The sequence below is a fragment of the Littorina saxatilis genome, linkage group LG2, assembly GCF_037325665.1.
Source record: "Littorina saxatilis isolate snail1 linkage group LG2, US_GU_Lsax_2.0, whole genome shotgun sequence".
Taxonomy (NCBI): domain Eukaryota; kingdom Metazoa; phylum Mollusca; class Gastropoda; order Littorinimorpha; family Littorinidae; genus Littorina; species Littorina saxatilis.
The window spans coordinates 24,335,670-24,358,852 of NC_090246.1; the positions used below are offsets into that span (position 1 = coordinate 24,335,670).

The 23,183-nt window shown below is 39.8% G+C and overlaps 2 protein-coding genes across 2 annotated transcripts; both read right to left on the reverse strand.

Annotated features, from left to right (window-relative positions):
- Positions 1 to 2: 2 nt before the first annotated feature.
- LOC138958563 (N-sulphoglucosamine sulphohydrolase-like) lies at positions 3 to 15,651 on the reverse strand. Its single transcript, XM_070329765.1, has 7 exons — positions 15,173 to 15,651; positions 14,143 to 14,275; positions 6,035 to 6,168; positions 5,455 to 5,608; positions 2,490 to 2,728; positions 1,827 to 2,002; positions 3 to 1,077 (listed from the first exon to the last, which is right to left on the reverse strand). Exons 1-7 carry the CDS (start codon positions 15,330 to 15,332, stop codon positions 430 to 432), a joined length of 1,644 nt encoding a protein of 547 aa, XP_070185866.1. The 5' UTR covers positions 15,333 to 15,651; the 3' UTR covers positions 3 to 429.
- Positions 6,825 to 11,505, reverse strand: LOC138958566 (uncharacterized). Its single transcript, XM_070329767.1, has 2 exons — positions 10,112 to 11,505; positions 6,825 to 8,427 (listed from the first exon to the last, which is right to left on the reverse strand). The coding sequence occupies exon 1, from the start codon at positions 11,215 to 11,217 to the stop codon at positions 10,120 to 10,122; it is 1,098 nt and encodes a 365-aa protein (XP_070185868.1). The 5' UTR covers positions 11,218 to 11,505; the 3' UTR covers positions 6,825 to 8,427; positions 10,112 to 10,119.
- Positions 15,652 to 23,183: the final 7,532 nt, after the last annotated feature.

A 23,183-nucleotide genomic window follows, 5' to 3' on the forward strand; every position in this document is an offset into this window, starting at 1 on the left:
AGCTGCATAATAAATTCTGTACTCCAGTGAAAAAGAAAAAAATGCAATTTTTAGAGTGTGTTTGTATATGCCTGAATGTTAAATACAATGCATGAAGCTGATTACACATGGAGCACACTTCACACATCACAAACTGGACTATTCTGTTTTGTTTCTGTAAAAATTGATTTAATTTTCAATTTTTTCTTCAATACATAAAGAAAATAGTAAAAAATATATACACTTTTGTGTCCAGCATTCTTTTCTGCATGATTTGCTTTTCAGCTGCAATGACAATGCTAGGCAGGACTGCAAGCTTTCACAGAACATTGTAGTTTCATGTCTCCAGGAACACCCACAGACCCATACACACACACAAAGCACAGCAGTACACAAATTGGTTTGCATTTAAGCAGGAACTAACTATTATCTGGCCTTACCACAGGCCAGCTACTGATTCATCCAATGGCCAACATCTTCACTTTCACCAAGACCGTTATAAAGCGACAAACACTGGGGATGTTCTGCATACTTTCCTTTGTATTCTAACACACCCTCCGGGGCACAGATCCACGGATCAGCTGTCACATTCTGCCATGATAACAATCTCTCTTTCAGTGCCACCAAAGTCTGCGTATACTTAGCATCAGGCACTAAGTTGACCAGCTCCTTTGGGTCTTGAGTGATATCATACAGCTCCCACTGCGGGCGATAGTAGTACTGCTTCAAAGTCTTGTACCAGGGAAGTTTCTGTTTGAAGCGAGTGCGATTCAGAATGTCCTGGAATGTGGGCGAGACGAAGAAATCCTGGTCGATGGGGAAGGGCATCTTAAAGTTGAGGTTGTGAATCAGCTTGAATTGACCCGTTCGTATCACCCTCATGGGGTAGTACATGGTGACCTCGTGAAGGTCGTGGCTGGCGAAGATGGCCGAGCGATCTTCAGAAGTAGGATGACCCTGACTGTCCAGCAGGGAGAGAAGGGACTGACCGGTCAGTTTCACAAGTGCCCCTTCCAGTTTGTAGGATGGGTAGTCCAGTCCAAACCACTCCAGAACTGTAGGCACGATGTCCAGAAGACTGGTGAGAGCTGATGTTTCCTTCAAACAAACATAATAAGAAATGTGAAAACCCATATGAGATAACGAATCAAATACTAGAAATCATGCAGACAGCTAACAATAGGTTCTTTAAAGCCTGCATGAAAGATAAAATGTTGCTGATGATAGTGGTTTCCACAAATCATTTCAGGGATGATTATTTTCTTGGCTCAGAGTCTTTAAAAGCAGTTTTCCAAGGGATTTTTTATATTCAATACTCATGAAGTCTGTTTCTTTCTTTCCTCTCTTTTCTTGTTCTATTTACCAAGAAAGAAAAAAGTGTTACATTACCCCCACAATGCTAAAATCCAATTCATCATAACAGCACATAATCCCCCAACCTGCATAGCAGAACATGGCATTTTGCAAATGTCTGGGTAGTGTTGCAGTTATTAACATAGTATTCAAAAACTCGGATCAGTCTCTATTTAAGTTCTGGAAGATTGGCACCCTTTTAACACTGTCATACAGCATTACCATGGTCCATGAGTCCTCAGCAAGGGGAGATACTGCCTCAGTTACAAGTGAATCCTACTGTGCAAGTGATTACCTCCCTTCATTTCAAACACTCTCTTTCACACGCTCTCTCTCTCTCTCTCTCTCTCTCTCTCTCTCTCTCTCTCTTTTACACACACTCACGCATGCATGAACACACACACACACACACACTGTGCACACACCAAACAAGTTACACCTAGAAGAACAGTGATGAAACAAACACTGGCATAACGCTAAAACAGAAGACACACCTGTCCCCATGAGCGAGGATGGTGTGGGGAGGAGAGCAGCAATGGTTCTGCCATGCCAGGGTCAAAGAGGTTGGTACGCCCATTGGGGAAAGGAATGCCGTTATCTGATGTGTAGATCACCAGAGTGTCGTCAAGGTGACCAGACAGCTTCAGTTCATCCAAGATTACTCCTATACCTGCATATGAAAAGAATGTATATATTATATACATGTGCCATTGCCTTTTCAGTACTTTAATCAGGATTGTAAAGTTTAGATACATTTATGATACCCTTGGAAACGCACTGTACCCACTGACACAAGATAACCACGTTCACTATTGAACTAGCTGTGATTCACTACAGTAAAGTAGATACATGTGCCGTAGTAGCTTTTACAAACTTAAAGAGTTTCAAGTTCACAGTATGTCATGATATGGGTTTGCTTATTACAAACTACTAACAGGTAAACATTCCATCCAAAAAAAAGTGTTGTAACAGCTGTTCATCCACAGTCAATCATATAAAAGCTCAAAGCAAATCAAACAAGCAAATAAAGAAACAAACATACATGCCATAACATCAAAATCGACACCTTTTCGAGTTTAATCATAGGGTATAAACCTAGTTCAATTATACTACCTCAAATAATTTCAATAGGTCAAAACCACTGAAAAAAATCTAACCTTGGTCCAGGCGACTAATAGTAGTGTACTGCGCAGCAATGTCTTCCCTGGAAGCGGGTGTGTCCTGTACAAAGTACGGCACAGGAACGTCAGCTGGGTTGTATTTGATCGGTTTCCAGTCTGGAATGACCCCCATCCCTGGTTCTCCATTTCCAAATTTCTCACAGAAAGCTCCGTACTGCGGGTGAACACTTCCACAGCGATGAGGGTCGTGGAAACCAATGTACAGGAAAAATGGCCTGAAATGATTCACATTTATGTGCAATACTAAATAACAACTAATGCTGATCAATGAAAGCCACACACAAAATGCACTGAATAGCACAAGGAAACAGGGGAGGCATAAATGAAGTTAAAACCCATGGACATGTACACCAACAAGCACATGAAGGATTTGTTCAACTGATGTGTTAAACATCTAGGTTTATATCAACTGAATGTTTGTGTGGTGTGTGTGTGTGTCACAGTGTGTGTGTGTGTGTGTGTGTGTGTGTGTGTGTGTTTGTGTATGTGGGTGTGTATGTGTGGGTGTGTGTGTGTGTGGGTGTGTGTGTGTGTGTGTGTGTATGCATGCATACATGTGTGTGTGTGTATGTGTGTGTGTGGTTGTGTGTGTGAACACATGAGCAAACATGCACTTCGTGCACATATTTTGTTCATGACCACATGGGTGTGCAGAAATATTATGTACTAAGGAAAATTAAGGCAAACAACTGCACCAGTGCAACATGCACCAACAACAATTAATATTCCTGCCAATGCAGGATTTCTGTGTGGTTTTAATTTGTTGTTTTGCTTATCTAAGATATTAATGTTTTCTTACTGTTCCGATTTTCTTTTTCTTGTCACTTGCAAATGTTTAATACAGATCCATGACTTTCTTCGCTTCTAATTTGACCTAAAATTCTCACATGCAGTGATGCACATATGTGACCCTCCACCACGAAATGAGTCGCATGTCACCTTTGCATGATTTTCATATTTGTACATTTTCTTTAAGAGTTTTTTATGCTCTATCCAGTGGTGAAAACCGTTTTAGAAAAGAGCGAAAACTGTTTGAGTTATAAGCCTGTGACTAAGGTGACCCTCACACTGTTACCAGACACTCCCCGGACTTATATTAAGCCTAGCGCAGAACCGCGCGAGGTGACATGCGACTCATTTCGTGGTGGAGGGTCACATATCATGTTAGCACTTACAACTAGTTAAAACCAGTTAAGTGAGACAAGACCAGTTTGTAATGGTTGAAACAGGACCAAAAGTAGAGTCACTGCTCCCTGAGGAACAGCAGTGCACATTTCCCTGCGCAGTATTAAACCGTAATATGATCCTATGTCAGTGTAATGTAAGCTTTACGCCCTCACGGCAAAGCCATCAGGGGCATGTGAGACTCTCATCCTATGTCAGCTGTACCGGCTTCAATTTATAAGTGTTTCAGATTACTGCAAAACACTTAGTTAAATAGCCTCAGTCAGGTGACAAAACACTTCTCTTTTAATTGTTGCTAAAACAGCTAATAAAATCCATTCACAATGACAGCTTAGATTTTTCTTTCAAACAACTGAGCCCCTCGAAAACATGTGACAGAAAAAAATAAAGTCAAAAGTGTATCAGTGCAACGTTTATCTGTGACACATTGTCACCTTCTTACATGACCAGTTTTTTTTTTAATTTAAAAATGCTGAATACATTTGTTTTGATGGCTGCTAGCTAACATTTTAGTGAAGGAGTTAATTGTGTTATAATGGATCCATTCCACAAGGTGAGAACCCAGATAGGCCAGACGCCTTACTGGCGGTATTAGTGCAAGGAAGTTAGAGCATGCGTACCAAACATACAAGATACAAGATACAAGATATTTATTCACCAATTTTGCAAAAGGATTTCATCTTGGCACGGCACGGTAAAAATAAAATAAAAACCAACCAGACACATATGCAGACACACATCACCATGCATGCATACATACGTACATTACACTGTCATGCACACACAGACACAACTCACACACACACACACACACACACACACACACACACACACACACACACACACACACACACACACACACACACACACACACACATAGCTAGGTCAGCTTTAGCACTGTAATTCCATCTACCCGATGATTTGGCCTAATATTTCTGTGTTGTCGAAGAATCATATTACACTCCCCAAGTAATTTTAAAACAGCTTATAAGAAACTTTGGCTCATAATGTCATGTTGTGGTTATAGTGACAGTAAAACTAAATCTCAAACAGACACATACATGATGCACAAGAGTGAAATCGAAACTGGGTGCCACAGAAGCTTGACATTTCCAAACTTAGATAAATCTATTGAAACCGTTGTTTTTTGCTTTGTTGTGTGATTTTTATGTTATTCAGTACATTTCGTTCTCGTACAATAAACTTATTTTGCCCAACAGATTTGGTTGTGTGCTGTCACATGTTGTCATGGCAGGCATGCATCTTTTCACCCTGTTTTTTTTTTTCGGTTTAGAGTTTCTTCATTCACATTTCCCTTTCATTCTTAACCTGTACGCTTCCATCTTTTAGCATGAATTCCACTTTCTCTTTACATGAAAAGCATTTCTTTCTTTCTTTATTTGGTGTTTAACGTCGTTTTCAACCACGAAGGTTATATCGCGACGGATGAAAAGCATTATGCCGGAGTGCATCATTTTCTTTATCTTGTTCTTCTTCTTTCAATTTTACTCAATTTTTATAAACATGTCAAAGGGTCGCAACACTGAATGCTCTAAGCCGGTCGACAGTCTCCCTTCGCGGTTGTTGTTTTCCGAAAAAACAACATAACTAAAAAAAAAAAGTCCTATTGATTTATTTTTGTTCAGGACAAATGTCTTATCACTTTTGCATTGTCCAGGACATTTGTCCTATGCCACCTCTCATGGATGTGAGCCCCTGCATCAACCACATCAACCACATCTAACACCATATATACCTTTCATCTGAAGCATTCTGCAAAAACTGCCTTGCCAAGTGCCTCATGTAGGTGATGTTGCGGCCAACCTGAAGAATTGGATGATTCTCTTCCGTCTCAGAGAACTCAAAGGGATACACGTATTCTGGGCCCACATGTTTCTTGCCAATGATTCCTGAAACAAAGAGAAACTTATGAAGACATGGTTGTGAAATTCTCACATTATGCACGCATGTATTGCAGAGAGCTAGAGATCATGTGTCAACCGCAATTAGAAGCTCACCTTTAATAAGGATGTTACAGTGAAACCTCAGTTTTAAGACACTTAAAGTTTTTAAATCCTGTCTGTTTGAAGACCTGTGTTTCACAAGATTTTCACTTCAGAAAGTCTGTGAATTTTCCACCGCTTTTAAGACTCCCTCTTTTTTAAAGACCAAAATGTTCTCAGATTTTGGAAGTCTTGATATAGAGGTTTCAATGTGCAATATGGTACATGCAATGTGAGGCTGCTTCGATAAGAGAACACCTCCCAATAAAGAACACTTTCTTCATTGCAGGTATACCAATGCACCTGAAAATGTTCAAGTACTGGACTACCGACCTGCGCGTATGCTGTGCTTGGACAAGATGAGAGGCAGGCTGCGAACACCGTCAAAAGAGTTGAAGTGATGCACGCCTTGATGGAGACCGTACATCCCATTCTGGTGCTGAGGCAGTCCTGACAGTATTGCAGACCTGTTGGCAGTATGAGAAAATTCTCCAATCTGAAGTCAAAGTTTAGCTGACATGCTTAATACCCCTATGTGAAGCATTTGTATACTTATGCTAAAGATGGAGTCAAAATCAATCACTTCCATAAATGTGCACGATAGGCAAAGCTAACTTTTTCTCATACCACATAATTACAAACATAAACGAGAACTTACCCAGTAAGTCGAAGTTTGTGTAGAATTCCATGAGTGTAGTTTATAGAAACGGAGGGATATATGAGATGCGCATGCAGGAAGTCGCCATACTTTAACGCTCAGATCAATTAAGGAACCCTTTATAGATCTATTAAATTTTGTGTAACCAAAAACAGTTACATAATTTTCGCTTGAAAAGTAATTGTCTCCCTTAGCAGATCTATACTGCTGACACTATTTTGCATTATCTGCAAACCAGTTAATTGGGAAGGGCATAATAGCTGTACGGGAGGGCATATATCCCTCCGTTTCTATAAACTACACTCATGGAATTCTACACAAACTTCGACTTACTGGGTAAGTTCTCGTTTATGTTTGTAATTCCATATCATGTAGCTTACCGAAACTACAGGATATACGAGATTTCAAAGTTGGTTTCACAAAATAGCATTGATTGTTCACACATACAATTGTTAACACATCATATGAGTTGTCGCCCTGCGTGAGTTAATGTTTATTTTCTTTAAACATGTTCTTCAAGAGCTCACCGGCAACATAACAAATATGTCTGATTCAGACAAAATAATTTTTCAAACAAATGTGACAGAACATTTAGTTTTTCAAGATACCACTTGATTAAATCACTAGAATACTTGGAAACAATTCAACCAAATAAAAAGTTTTGAAAAACATCTTGTTTTCCTTCTCTCAATGACTTACTAGATCTAGTCACAACCAAACATGATTAATATTGGCAACTGGTATATCCATACCATTACCAAACATGATCTATGCATAGCATTTCACTTGCATTTCAAACCACAAACATCCAAAGGTTATCTACCATCGTTTGGATTTCAGCTTCACTGAGTTAACACAACCAATGAGTTCAGTTTTTCTTGTAAGCGAAATAATTCAAAAGAGAATTCTTTTCTCCTCGCCTAGTTTGCTGCTCATTTTCTACAGGTCGCTTATAAAATTTGAAGAAAGTTTTCGCATTTGACCATCCAGCCGACTTTAAAATGTCATCAATAGAAAAACCACTATTCAACATAGCAGATGCTGACGCTCCCCTGAAACTGTGTGACGTGAATTTACAAATATCAGCGTCAGCGAGGACATCTTTCAACCACCTTGAAACAGTGTCTTTACTTGCAGGCCCAAACGGCCGTACGTAACAAAGCAACAGTTGGTCATTGTTTTTCCTCAACTCTGTTGTACGCTTGATATATTCAAGTAAACAGTTTACAACACACAATTTTAGATCTGTGTATTTGTGTAATTCTAGGGCTTGTTGGTGATGTCCAGGTCTTGTATGCTTTAACTTGTCAACCACCTGAATAGTGCATCCTGTCTCATGAAACTGAAGACAGCTAAGCTTAACAAAATGAATGGTTTGGACCCTCTGCGCAGTTGTTATCAAAAGCAGAGCACAAAGTTTCTTTGTCAACTCTTTCAAAGACAATTTTGAATTGTGTTCTTTCCTTTTGAAATGTTCTAATAACACTGACACATCCCATGTTGCCTTGTATCTTGGTAAAGGTGTTCTCATTTCAAATACACCCTTCATGAACCTTGTCACCTTTGGGTGCGTACCTATCGACCTTTCTTGGTCATAATGCATGACAGTAGAAATTGCACTACGTGCAGTATTGATGGCACTGTAGCCAAGCCCCTCTTCAAAAAGTTCAGTGAGGAAAGTCAGTACCAATCCTACAGTTGGATGAAAGGGATTACTGTTTCTTGTAGAACAAAACAATTGCCAGCGCGCAAGATATGATGCATATTGTCTTTTCGTTGACTCTCTCCACGATGCACACACAATGTCACATGTTCTGCCATGAAATCCTTGTGCTTGGACGGCTTGCCTGATAATTGAACTGCGAGTAGTTGCAGTTTGTGATGAAGAGGATGGGCTGCCTCTGAGTGCGGCAGTTGCAGAGTTGTCTTTCCCTGAGGTAAGCGAACAGGCTGCTGTATCAGAAGATTCAGCATTTGGGGAAACCACACTGCTGTTGGCCAGTGGGGAATGATGAACATACCCTCGGCTTGGTCTGCTTCCAGTTTGCAGAGAGTTTTCTGGATCAAACTGAAAGGGGGAAATGCATAAACATTATCCCACACGCTCCAGTTTACAGTAAAAGCATCCACAGCAATGGAGTCTGGATCTGGGCCCCAAGAAATAAATGGTTTGATTTGGCAATTTAGCCTAGATGCAAACAAATCAATATGAGGCTGTGAAAACTTCAAAAACAGATTTTCAAAGATTTTTGGGTTTAACATCCATTCTGTTCTGTCATTGAATTGTCTTGATTTTCTATCAGCCTCAATGTTCAGTTTTCCAGGAATATAGGTTATTGTCAACTCTATATCTCTGTTTCTGCACCAGATCCAAATCTGCTTTGCTAAATTTCATTACACTCTCTTGAGCGAGAACCACCCATATTCTTGACATAGGTTACAGCACACACATTGTCACACATGAGTTTTATATGTCTACCAGTGACGTCTTTTTCAAAGCACCGCAGTCCATATTTAATGGCTAACAGTTCAAGTGCATTTATGTGCATGTCTTTTTCTTGCTCATTCCACCTTCCCCCAGTTGATTTTGTATCACAAACTGCTCCCCATCCACCAGATGTAGAAGCGTCAGTTTTCATTTCCAGGGAAGGCGGTTTCACTTTGAGTGGGTAATAGCTTGTGGTCACATTGGCAATCCACCATTCAAGATCTCTCTTTGCTTTCTTTGTCATACTCATAATGGCATCAAAATTGCCAGCATTCACTTTCAAAGCTTTGGTCTTCAACCTCTCAAGCTGTCTATAGTGGAGTGGTCCCCATTTTACCCCTGGGAAAGCTGCCACAAGCTTTCCAATCACCTGTGCCAGTTCTCGTACAGAAAAAACTTTCTTCTGCATTAAACCAAGACAAGCTGATTTGATCTTGTTTATCTTATCCTCTGACAATGTAACAGTCATTTTCTTTGAGTCGAGGATGAAACCAAGATACTTCAGTTTTTGAGTTGGAACAAGGACTGATTTTCCATCATGAATTGTAAACCCCAGCTTCTGAAAAAGGTTGACAGTTGACAGAATGTTCTTTTTGCACTCTTCAATTGACTGGCCTTGCAGGTAACAATCATCAATAAAGGAGGCAGAGAGAAAACCTTGTGCTCTCAAAAAAGCATACACAGGCTTCAGAAGTTTAGTGAAGTATCTTGGACAGTTCGCCAATCCATTCGGAAAACATGTGTAAACATACAACTGACCTCTCCACTGAAACTTCAGAAATTTTTTGAAATCTGAATGAACTGGTACTGAGTAATAGGCGTGACGAAGATCAACAGATGCCATATAACATCCTTCTTTCATCATACTTGTAGCAGAAGACAAATTTTCCATTTTAAAATGTTCATACTCCACAGACTCGTTGAATTCTTTTAGATTCAATATCATTCTGTATGAACCGTCAGGTTTTTGGACCAAGAAAATAGGAGAGATAATCTCTCCTTCTTCATGTTCTGACTTAACAATCACTTTCATGACAGAAAGTTTCCGTATTTCTTGATCAACTTTATTCCACAAGTTTCCCTGTACCTGATTTTTAGGTATCACAGAACTAGGTAATGTGGCCGAGTTAGAAATAGGAATTTTTACTCCTTGTATCATTTGAATAATAAAGGGGTCAGAGGTCAGTTGTTGCCATTCTTTCACAAAATATTTCAGTCTGCCTGCTTCGAAACACGGTGCACAATTATTGTGTTTTTCACCCACCTCTGGTGTTATGCTTGAAAAGCCTGTGTTGTGGTCCTCTGTGGCCACCTGGTCCGGTATCTCTGACCTCGGCCACGTCCCGCTCTCGGTGTCCATTGGCGCTGGCCCTGCGTCCCACGACGCCTGTCCACCCATCCCCCGTTTTTTGGGGAATCAAACTTGGGGAAAAACTTTCTACCTTTCGTAGACAGTGCAAAATTAGCTCCCAGTTTAGCAGTCGAGTCGATTGCCGTGAGGACAGATTTGAGATCATCACCAAACAGGTGTTCTGTAATGGGAATGTCGTCTGACGTCAATTTGCGATACTTTTTGTTTACAGTCGGCGAGTTCAAAATCTTTGATCTGCGTTCCATTGACATTTCATGGACAGTTTTGAGGTTTAGACTTACTGCATCTGAGATATCTCTCACGAGATCTTTCATGTGTTGCATTTCGCTTTTTACACACTTATCTGCTGTGTTAGCCAGTGCATAAGTTGCTTTCAGCAGACACTTTTGCGTACGCTGAAGTTTTAGATCTGCAGATTTTGTGCTGTGATCTAACACGCTCCAGATTTCTGGATTGACCCTAGGAACTATGAGAGTCTCACAATTTTGTGGTCTTTTGTGTTTATCAAACTTCGTGTTCATTCTTTCATCGTCCATTTTTCCTTTTCCCATTGTTCCAAGCACTTTCGCTAGTTTTTCTAAGATGGGAGGCCCAACATCAGTGTCAGGTTCAAACTCTTGTTCAATATCGTCAAGCACGGTTGTGTCAACCTGCTTCGTTGTGTGAGACTGAGAGGAGATTAACATTTCTAAATCATCTTCCACAAGACTAGACGTCTCGTCTTTGGAAAAAGAACGCTGATCGGTTCTTTTAGTTTTGGCTGTTTTTTGCCCGCGTGCGAGAGTCGCGCAATCTGAACTCTCAGAGTCAGAGTCCGATGCGGAGCTGAGTCTCTTTCTTTTCTTGTCCTGTTTATCAAGTCTTTTTAGAATTCTAGCATTCTGATCTTTCATGAAATTCCAATCATCGATTGGTATTGTGACAGCCTCGAATTTCGATTTAGAGCATTCCCCTGTCTCCTCGCGTAGTAATATTTCTTCATCAGCGGAGTCCGCCATGCTATCTGCACGACACCAAGTCGGTCGTGTCACGGTTTTCGCTGAGAAAACAATATGCAACGCAAAAAATATTACGATGCACCGTCTTTACAGGGTCTGTAATTCAACGATTGAATTTGACAAAGTCAAATCGTTAAAAGAAAAGCGCGGATTTGACGGATAACGAGACTTACTTGTGAGCATTCAAAAAACGCGTCTTGACGGCCCGACCGAAACATACGTGATATGGCGACTTCCGGCATGCGCATCTCGTATATCCTGTAGTTTCGGTAAGCTACATGATATGGAATTATGATGGGTGATAAATTACGAGTTGGCAGCCATTTTTAAGCAATATTTTCTGATGTCATTTAAAGTAAGTTACCTTCTATGTGCTAAAGTGCATCCTATATTTTCTCTCTAAATTAATCTAAATTTGTCTTGTCCATTCTGTTTAACTAAGTGGTGAGAAATTTCAAAACATAACATAATTATCACCAAACTAGATGATTACCCGCTTCGCCGGGAAGAAGTAGAGCCGAATACCCGGCCGTCGCCGGGGACCCGGCTTTGCCGGGTGTACGCCGGCATTGCCGGCGCACGAAGGAAGGGAGATCTAAAAATAGTAACGTGCAGTGACCTTCTAAATATAGTAACGTACAAACGGGAATAGGGATTGACGCCGGCGCACGAAGGAAGGGAGATCTAAAAATAGTAACGTGCAGTGAAAAACGAAAATCGGTTCAGCGCTGCGCGCTGAGAGCACGTGTTGAAATATCTCATCGATCAGGTTGTGTCTGGGGTCTCTGTGAATAAGCCCACCAAATTTGAAGCAGATCCATCGAGAACTTTGGCCGTGCATCGCGAAGACACAGACAGACAGATACACACACAGACACAAGTCGTATATATATATATAGAAGCTATGTTTCCTATATATATATATGCCAAAGGAATCCTTTACCGACACCCATTGCAGGGTTCCCCTTTGTCGGGTCATCAATTACGAGGTGCAGGTCAAAATACATGCACTCAGCATTACGACAATATCTGCAATGTGAGGCCCCTCCGATGATAGATTTTTTGTTACACCTCCAAGTAAAGGAATGTTTTATCTTCTGGGTCTCTTCGTTTATTATCTTGACCTAAATATTTCTGTCATGAAAGGAAACTATGTACAGATACTTTTGGCTGAACGATCAAAAACACCTAGCTATCCTTTCATCACAGACACTATGTAAAATTTGAAATGACTGATTAATTTGGCTGGGATTCAGTCAATTTAGTGGCCCAGTGAAATTCAGACATTTCAATAAAAAGTAGAACAATTAGACCAATTGATTTTGAAAGGGAAATGGCACTGATTTGATGGTGATCAAATCAGACCACTTTTGGTCTGATTTTGAACTAATTAATCCCTGCAACTAGAAGTAAGTGACAGCTGCACCTATGACTATGAATAAGACACTAGCTTATAAATTGTTGCAGTTTGATAATACAATGTACCCACAAACAAGTTTCTAAATCATGAATTTAAGTAACATCTGAAAACAGTAAAGTCTATATGATATATCGATCTACCTGCGGAAAAATACTTTTTTTTACTACACCAAAGCTGACCAGGTGTTGCAGGTGGACTCTACAACATTAGCCCACTGAATCACAGCTAGCAACTCAAATGTGATATATTGCTCTACAGGTGTAATAATGAATGTTTGCTTGACGGACTTGTAACTCACAATGATGCTCCAGAAATTCCTTGATACAACACTCCTGGAATCCTTTGATGGAAGTCTGAGATAATGCAAACCCTTACATCTGCTCTTGTATTAGAAAGATTTACGACACTCAGACTCTCCCCTCTGGTCAAACTTTCAATGTTGATAATCTGCTGGATTTTAGGAAACTGGTTCAAGTTTTTCTTATCAGCTGTACCTCAATTACCTCCCATACACAAGCTGTTCATGACAGGTAAGAGTCTACGTTGACCTGACCAAATCCATTCTTGGTCTTAAACCACAAATAAGTTCACGAGTGTGATATTTAGCCCAATGCAAAAGTGGTAGCCCTCCACCCAAGATAAACCAAACTTCAAAAAAATGTGAAGCCTTTCCTTGTAGAGAGCTCTTTAAACTATAGATTTATAGCTGTGTGTAAAAGGTGTGTTCTGTGAGGAAACTGATTCTGTGTGCAAGCTAGGACCACGCCTTATCTTAGGCCAAAAAAAAAAATAGGTGTGGTTACGGTAACATAGCCCAAAAAAATAGGGTAGGTAGGTAGGCAATCACTTTTTTTTTTAAACTTTTTTTTCTAATGTGTACAAATTAAACCTACTTGACAGGGAAATAAGTGTGCGACTCGGGCGCTTTCGCTTTCACTGCGTTTTTTGCACTCGGTTTTTTTTTTTTTGGTGACAAATGTAATAAAAAGTTATAGGATCGGCCCCTAAAAATAGGGTAGGTCGGGTTACCGTAACCACACCTATTTTTTTTTTAGGCCTTACTAAAAAAACATCTCTTATATATAGCAACATCACCAAACTGTGTATTTATGTGTATTTTAGTTTTTACACTTCAAACTTTTTGTGAGAGGTCTGATCGAGTTGGTCCAAGTTTCATAGTGCAAAGTATTAAAGTATACACAAGTTATTTGATTGTGTGTGTGTGCATGTGTGTGCTTGTGTGTATGCGTGTGTGAGTGTGTGTGGATGAGTGGGAATTCAGTATCTATCAGAATTTTTGTCTGTCAGTCCAAATCTGTAAGTTAGCATACTGTGTGCGTATGCAAATTAGCATGTATACAATACTGATGTAATATGTAATGTGGATACAAGCCAGCTGCATGCATGAGCATGTACAGGCATTACATAGATGTGACTTGTATCCACATGTACACATATTATAATTATATATATCACAATATATCATCATATTATATTCCTTATACCTGCTAGGAGAGCAGCTGCTGACAGAGGTGAAAGCATTCCTGAAGATAAGACTCCTCTGAGCTAGCTGGTTAATGTTAGGAGTACGGCACACACTGTTGTTGTACACCTGCGTCTCAAAGCCGGCATCATCACCTGGCGATACATATTATAATATAATCATCATAAAATATATCTGGAACAAAAAGTCCTCAAAGAGTACACAATTGTACAAACACAAAGATCCTGACTGAATTTTAAAGCTAAATTCACTGTTTTATTGCTTACAATGTATCCCACTAATTCTTTTAGCTTTGAAACTGACGCTTCCTGTAAAATATTCTCATCAAAGTTAAGAAAGTAGCTAAAGAACAGCTCAATTTTTGCTTGTTTGCTTGTGTTCGTTTGTTTGTTCATTTCAACTGGATTGAGAAATGATAATAATTAAAACTGATGCTTGCAATTATCTGTAGCTGGATAGTGTTCATTTTCCCCCAACAAAACTTTTTTTTAACATTATTTTTATATTTGAAATCGAACATTTAGAACAATAATTCTTCTTCTGATAGTAATACCAAAACAGTATTGCCTGATGTCATGTGTGCAAGATAATACTTTTACTTTAATACCAACAATTAAAAGAGGATAATTATAGCTAACTGTAATAACATTTAGAAATTAGATCATACCTCATGCTGGAAGTGCATATATATATATATATATATAACTCGGTTGGGTTGGGGGAGTGGGGATGCTTGTGGGAATCCTTTTCGTATACATGTAATTAAGCTATAGGTGTGTGTCAGTATAAGTTTGCCCAAAATTAGAGCCACCTGCCAAACAAACATGCTCAGGTCACACTAAAAGGAAAATAAAGTTCAATATTTATAAAAGATAATGTTGAGTTTATGCTGCACAGATCTCTCTATCTCTTCTTTTAACTTCTATTCTTGTTGCTGCCATATCCCGTGTTTTTGTGTACAACTGTACAGAAACAAACATATACTTTTAAGCTGTGTGCACACATTACTGTAGTATTTGCTTTGAACATACCAACAATAACCAAAACGTTTTGTCTTCCTTGCACGCCTAGCTTTCCATGCTGTATCTTTGCTTGTCCACTGCTGCGGGTAGCTCCTGTGCTGTAGTGAAATGCAGTGCACAAAGCTATCCAGGCGAAAATCGGTCGCCAACACTGCCACTGGGCGATCATATCAGCTGATAAACATCGACCTCGTGTCCAACTGCTGTCGACTATCACATAGACTACCGCTTTTCATACAGTGGACACCCCATCTTTGATCATTCCGCTTTGCCACTTCCAGCTTGCTCACATGACATGCATGTGACCAAGAATTCTGATTCTGCCGAAGTTGTCTGCTACAAAAGCGACAAAGTGTCTACAAAAGGAAACAGCAACTACAACGTGCCCAATAACGCATGGAAAAGGTAAGAAAACGTAACTCGCTTATTTTCTTTTTAAAATCTCCCGTGAAAAATGCCAGTAATCGAGGATTAGGTCGTTTATGACGGGAAGCAGGCACGTAGCTCTGGCACACCAAAATCGAAAATAGAGCTCTTCTTGAAAAAATACCACATTTAGCCCTAGTCACATGCATTTCCTGCAACAATGGATGACTAACATTACCACGGGATAGGCAAAATGTACGGGACGTTTGAGGAGGAGGTAATGCATTTGTCTTTTTCGTATTCTCATGTTTTCGTCAATGGACATTTTGTTCTTGGTCAATATTTAATTCATCTGCATGTATAGCTGATGATGCTATGGTTATTTTATGCAGATTTTTTGGTAACTACTTTCACTTTCAGTATAGATAGATAAGAGTTACTAAGACTAAGAGTCGTCTGCAACAGTAAACGTTTCCCTACACTCAAAACTTCTCAATCAAGATCTTAATTGAATGATAAACTAAGGCAGACTGATGGAGCAAACTGTATATGATTGAATGCAGAGATATCTGGGCTGGGTGTATACAGTAAAGTCTGTCTTCCTGTTTGTTTTGACTTTCGTTGTAGGTCCCCCTGCCCCCCTTGTATCTGTAGCTGTGTATCTGCATGGTTCTGTGATTTTTTCCATGTCTATCTGCAAGTCTCTGCGCGTTTAACGGCCTTGATCTGTATTTGTGTCTCCATGTGTGTGCTGCATGCAAGGAGCATTGCACAATTTGATAATTTGATGATCAGAAAGGAGAGTACTGTTCAATAATTTATTTTACAATTAGTGAATCACAACTGCAAGCACCTCAATCTTGAAATGTAGTAGATCCACACCATCTTGTAGATCTTATCTATTATAAACAGATCAGATTGCTGGCATTCTAATTAACCTGTAGTCTCAGGAATGAACAATGTATAGATCTACTGTTTATGTTTTGGTGACGGTACAATGCTTTCCAGTGGAGCTGTACGTTTACGGGTACAAATTGTCATGCAGGTTTTGTTTTGGCTTGCAACAAATTCTTGTGTTGTAGTTGTAGTTGACGGGTATTTTGTACTGGTTTACCAGATTTTTTGCATGAGAGTCTGGCTAGGAAGTTTTCAAACAAGGCATTGAAGCCACGCATAGCAGTTAAGACCAAACCGTTTATTTTATGTTTCTCTTCAGAACAATAGTGTGTTTCACATGTTTTGCCTTCAGTAATGATCTCTAGTCTGTTAAAATGTCCCATGCAGTGGAGCAAACATGCTCAGGTGTCGTGCTCTTTCAGTCTTGGCAATGATTCTATTCGGGTGTTTCTGTTGATTGCTTCAGAAATGCTAAAAACAAAATACTGGTTCGAAGCAGTACCGTGAATGCAAACCGATGTCTTTTGTTCAAATAGATTTTACCGGTGTTTCAATATACTGCTGCAGCTCTATTTTCCAGTTGTTTCACAAGTGCACTTGCTTCTCTCTCTTCAACTGTGCATTTTGTATAAGGCAAAAAAAAAAAAAATAGTCTGTTTACGGTAACCCGACCGACCCTATTTTTTTCGCGCGACCCTAGACTTTTTTTAGCATTTGGGAAAAAAAATAAATAAATAACGTAAAAATATGGTTTTTTGGAAGAAAAAAAAAAAATCCCGACCTACCGACCATATTTTTTTGGCCTATGTTACCGTAAACAGACCTCTTTTTTTTGGGACCTAACCAGGGGCAAATGAATGTATAACAATGCTTGATATTAATGATAATAGTTGACCAAAACTGTCTATGAAAATGAAATTTGTCCCACGTGTATTTATACCCAAAGGAAAATTTGATCACAAAAACAGTGAACAGATTATTTGAAATACAGAATCTCATGATACAACTTTGGACGCTATCTGTGGTCCTTTTTTCTCAGGTACTATTCCTTGCAATACTTGTTCTGATTCAAGACATACAATTTACTTTTTGAAAGAATAATACCTCAGAAAAAGGGCCCACAGATTGCTTCCAATGTTGTACCATGACATTCTGCATCACATATATATGTATATATATATATATACACTGTAATGCGGGTAGTTGCTACCGTGCAAGACTGCCTGCACTTTGCAAAAGCAAGTGTTTTAAAAGCTTTACTAAATGTCGTAGAATAGCAAAGATTAAGAGCACTCTTTGACACGGTTGGCTTGGGTTACTTTCACGGAGCTGCTCCCCTTGTTTGTCTATGTGATGCTTATATTACTAGGCGGCTACATTATATAGGGTGTCGGTTGTCTGACCGCCATCAGCACAGCGCGACTACTTTTTGTTTCCAACACCAGATAGAAGCAGTACATGCTCTGAAGTGCATTGATTCATTTAATATTAATTACCATACTTGTGGTGCGTTTTTGAGCATATCTTGCCGGGTGTGTCCAGATTAAGGTACAGTTCAGTTGATGTCCCGGATTCTTCAGATTCGTCAAATTGTTGAGAAACTCTTCTAAGATGGTCAGATCAATAGTAAAAATAAGTAATTGTATCCCTTTAATGGGTTGTTACTGTTAGTTGTATGTTCATGCTGTACCCTTCTTGCTGTTGGTAGTTGACAAGTTGTGTTCTGTTGTTGTTGGATCTGGTGTGTGTGGTGGTTGTTTTGTTTGTTTGTTTGTTGTTGTTGGGTGGGTTGGCTTTTTTGTGTTTTTTGGTGTTATGGCAGAGATATACTTGTAGGTTATTGTGTTTCCGTGTAAGGCTTGTGCTTTTGTCTATTCAAGTGTGTCTTAATTTATGCATGTGTCTGCATCCAGGAAATATCACATGTCTTGGTCATGTGTTGTAAAGAGAGGAACACTGAAGACAAGTGTTGTGAAGAATGACCGGTCAGTCAAACGGTTTTCCCACAGGCACATGACACTGTGACATCACCCACCCACCCCTATACTTTCATGTGCCTGTATAGTTTTTCCTCATAACCTAATGACTGGTGCCTGTGGTTGAGACTACCAGTGGGAAAAACAAAATCGATTGCAGAGCGAACTGAAGAGGGATTATGTAACGACAAAGAATTTGTTCGCACGAACAGGATGCTCTACTAATGTGCGAAACGCAAACTCACTGCTACTTAAAATGCAAATGATCACAGATCGATGTCTGTTGCATCCCCAGCTTTTAAGTCTTGTGTAGAGACACAGTTGTGTTAAAAACAAGTTGTTTTTCACTTTTCTTGTGGAAAAAGAAAAGCTCTCTTTCGTCTCTCTCTCTCTCTCTCTCTCTCTCTCTCTCTCTCTCTCTCTCTCTCTCTCTCTCTCTCTCTCTCTCTCTCTCTCTCTCTCTCTCTCTCTCTCCCTCTCTCTCTCTCTCAGTCTCTCTCTCTCTCTCTCTCTCTCTCTCTCTCTCTCTCTCTCTCTCTCTCTCTCTCTCTCTCTCTCTCTCTCTCTCTCTCTCTCTTTGTGTTGAAACCGAAACATCCATTCCATTGGCATTGCAGTTGAATGGTACCCGTGTCATTATTGTGCGGTATTCTATATTTTATCACTTCTACAAGCGAGATGTTTTATATTCAACATTGCCCGCCTAGCTCAGCCTTAGTTCAGCCAATATTCGTTGCTTTTTCTGTCTTTTGTTGTTTGCCTGTCTCTGTTACCATTTCAACCAGATTTCACATCAATGCCAACATCATTTGCCAGAAATTTTTATTGGACTAAAAAAAACCCACCGCCTTCCGATTAGTGCTGTTCGTTGTTATACAACAGTGTACATTAAAGCACACCAACCGTATACAATATTACCCAGTTACTTTATTAAATGTAAATTGACACCTGTTGGTATTTGCCATCTGGCAGGAATTTCTAACATCTGAAAGTTTGAGAGAAACAAGCTCATTTTCTGTCGTTAACAAATTATGTTGTGAGCATGTTTTCTAGATCTGCTCGTAGGAATTAGTGTCATTGGCCCTTGTTTGCACTTAAAATTACAAATCTTCTCAAGTTGTAAGTATACTGGGCTGCAATCTTTCGCGAACAAATAGACAGAAACGGAGAGGGGACACAGACAGACAGACAGAAAAACATGCATACAGACAAGCAGACAGGGACAGACAGATAGAGCTTTAGATAAATTTAAAAAAAATTAAAAGTATTATAATTATATATGTATATATATCTAGTCCGTGATCACTGAAGCATGCAAGTGCCTCACTATGTAATATCGATCGGCAGCGTGATCAAACTTGTCAGTGATCAGCTGATCTTGTCATTACATATTTACCACGTGGCTTTTTGTCACAGCCGTTCGCACAATATAAAACGCAGTTAACATAGACAGTCAGGAACGCTTACAGATGTCATTGCATTGTCAACCATTTTTAGGCGCGTTTTCTTGCTTCCAAGTCGAGATCTTTGTACCCTTTGCTTCGTCATGTGGTTCCATACGGAAATAATGTAAGCCTGAAAGGTCTTTGTGTTCGCCTTTGATCCACTTCCGATTTGAAATCTGTGATCCTTGCCGCTTCCGTGTCCTAAATCGCTGCAGTTTGGATGTAAAGGGGCATTGTGTGTGTGTGTGTGTGTGACGAGTGTGTGAGTGTGTGTGTGTGACGAGCGTGTGTGTGTGTGTGTGTGTGACGAGCGTGTGTGTGTGTGTGTGTCGCGTTCTCTCTCTGCGTGTCTCTCTCTCTCTCTCTCTCTCTCTCTCTCTCTCTCTCTCTCTCTCTCTCTCTCTCTCTCTCTCTCTCTCTCTCTCTCTCTCTCTCTCTCTCTCTCTGTTGTGTCTGTGTCTGCGGACAGGACATGCGCAACTGTTAACTGGACCGGAACAGCGTTGCCACATGTATACATGATTATATACTGACATTCGGGCTGTTGCCACGTTAGAGTAAAATACTGGTAAACAGCAATGAGAGAGAGAGAGAGAGAGAGAGAGAGAGAGAGAGAGAGAGAGAGAGAGAGAGAGAGAGAGAGAGAGAGAGAGAGAGAGAGAGAGAGCTAGTCCTTACCAGAGACATACATTCTATCTATGTCTCTGTCCTTACTAACATACTTTTTTTACATTTGGTCAAGTTATGACTAAATGTTTTAACATCGAGGGGGGAATCGAGACGAGGGTCGTGGTGTATGTGTGTGTGTATGTGTGTGTGTGTGTGTGTGTGTGTGTGTGTGCGTGCGTGTAGAGCGATTCAGACCAAACTACTGGACCGATCTTTATGAAATTTGACATGAAAGTTCCTGGGTATGATATCCCCATACGTTTTTTTCATTTTGTTTATAAATGTCTTTGATGACGTCATATCCGGCTTTTCGTGAAAGTTGAGGCGGCACTGTCACGCCCTCATTTTTCAACCAAATTGGTTGAAATTTTGGTCAAGTATTGTTCGACAAAGCCCGGACTTCGGTATTGCATTTCAGCGTGGTGGCTTAAAAATTAATTGATGACTTTGGTCATTAAAAATCTGAAAATTGTAAAAAAAATATTTCTTTTATAAAACGATCCAAATTTACGTTCATCTTATTCTCCATCATTTGCTGATTCCAAAAACATATAAATATGTTATATTTGGATTAAAAACAAGCTCTGAAAATTAAATATATAAAAATTATTATCAAAATTAAATTGTCGAAATCAATTTAAAAACACTTTCATCTTATTCCTTGTCGGTTCCTGATTCCAAAAACATATAGATATGATATGTTTGGATTAAAAACACGCTCAGAAAGTTAAAACGAAGAGAGGTACAGAAAAGCGTGCTATCCTTCTCAGCGCAACTACTACCCCGCTCTTCTTGTCAATTTCACTGCCTTTGTCGTGAACGGTGGACTGACGATGTTACGAGTATACGGTCTTGCTGCGTTGCATTGCGTTTAGTTTCATTCTGTGAGTTCGACAGCTACTTGACTAAATGTTGTATTTTCGCCTTACGCGACTTGTTTTTAAATTCTGCCAACAATTGTGTATTAATGTGATGGGATGGAAGGAGGAGGAAGCAGTGATTTGAAGTAGTAGTGGGTGAAGTAGTCACCTAATAGAAGTAGACCTCGAAGCAAGGAGACCACCATGTGGATGCCTCTTTTAGTGTCTTGCACTGAACGAACAGCACGTACTTGCTCTCGTCTTGGACTTTACAAACGTGTAGGGAATGATAGACAGCAGTTCACTGGCACAGACCGACGAATCACTTGATGCAACATGAAACCATCCCTGATGAAACTCTAAAAAAAACCATGTCTGTCGATTCACATTTCTCTTTAATTCCTATTCCTCTTCTCGCCAACCCAGCCCGAAGGCCGGGAGACCACACCAATAGTACAATGCAGTCTACAATGCTGTCTATGAAAACAGAGTACAAAACAAATCCGCTTTCTCTCAAGTTCTGTTCTGGACAGTTCTAACAAGTTCTCTCAAAAATCTCAAACGCTATGATGTACATAGAAAAGGGTGGTGTCAAAGCAACCAATCAGAAGTTAGTTAACAAGACTGACATCGCATCTCATTGGTCAAGCAAGTCAACAAATCACAATTGTATAAATGCACACGCACCCTGAAAGAGGAAAGCGACATTCTATACCCTCTTAATGAGCGCTTCAAACAACTCAAGAACATCCGAGAGAAGCCTTTCCCCCGGTTCGGTCTTAAAAGTTGCGTAACGACCACCTGCAAGCCAGCGCTACCCGTTCCTCTGTAGGACGGGCGGCTAAGTTCAAAGGATCAAACCTAGCCTGAAGTGAATGGACAGAGACAAGGGCAGGAGCTACCTTCAAATACACCGTTTTTCTCTTCAAGTCATTTGACCACAACAATCATGAAACAGAACTGTTTGTGTTAAAATTCGATGTGCTTTTGCTTCAATGTATGTAGAGTAATAGTATATGATAGAAAAACAAAACGTGCTTTTAGATTGACTTAGTAAAAATTATTAAATCTAAGAGTAATTTTGTTTTTGATCGTATACTATTACTCTACATCCATCGAAGCAAAAGCACATTTTGACACAAACAGTTCTGTTTCATGAATGCTGTGGTCAAATGACTTGGATAAGAAAAACGGTGTATTTGAAGGTACCTCCTGCCCTTTAAGCGCGTTTAGGTTCTACAGGCGGCTGGACATGTGCATATCAAAATTTTTCGAACAGATAATGACATTAGACAGAACACAAAGTGATCGGCAAAACTTACACAAGACACAAATGACAGAAAAACATTATAAGGTGTTAGTAGCCAGTTTTGCACTTGGCTACATTAATATTATCACATGTTAACGACAGCAAGATAGAGCTAGTGTTCATTAGAAAAAAAAATGTACATGTACTTTAATCTCGTCACGTGGTCGTGGAAAGTAATTACAAATTCAGTCGCCTGTGGATTGTCTTGTTATTGAGAGAGTATCAAATTTAAAGCAGTATTTGAATTATGTAAACGATGTGTTGTAACGTGGCGGAACAAAACCTTGTACAAAACCCTTGAGGGTTCGTGTGCGTTTTATGATGCTGTTTGAGTGTCTACGTGTTCTCTCTCTCTCTCTCTCTCTCTCTCTCTCTCTCTCTCTCTCTCTCTCTCTCTCTCTCTCTCTCTCTCTCTCTCTCTCTCTCTCTCTCTCTCTCTCTCTCTCTCTCTCTCTCTCTCTCTCTTAGATGCTGTTATTAACTCGCGTAAGGGGTTTC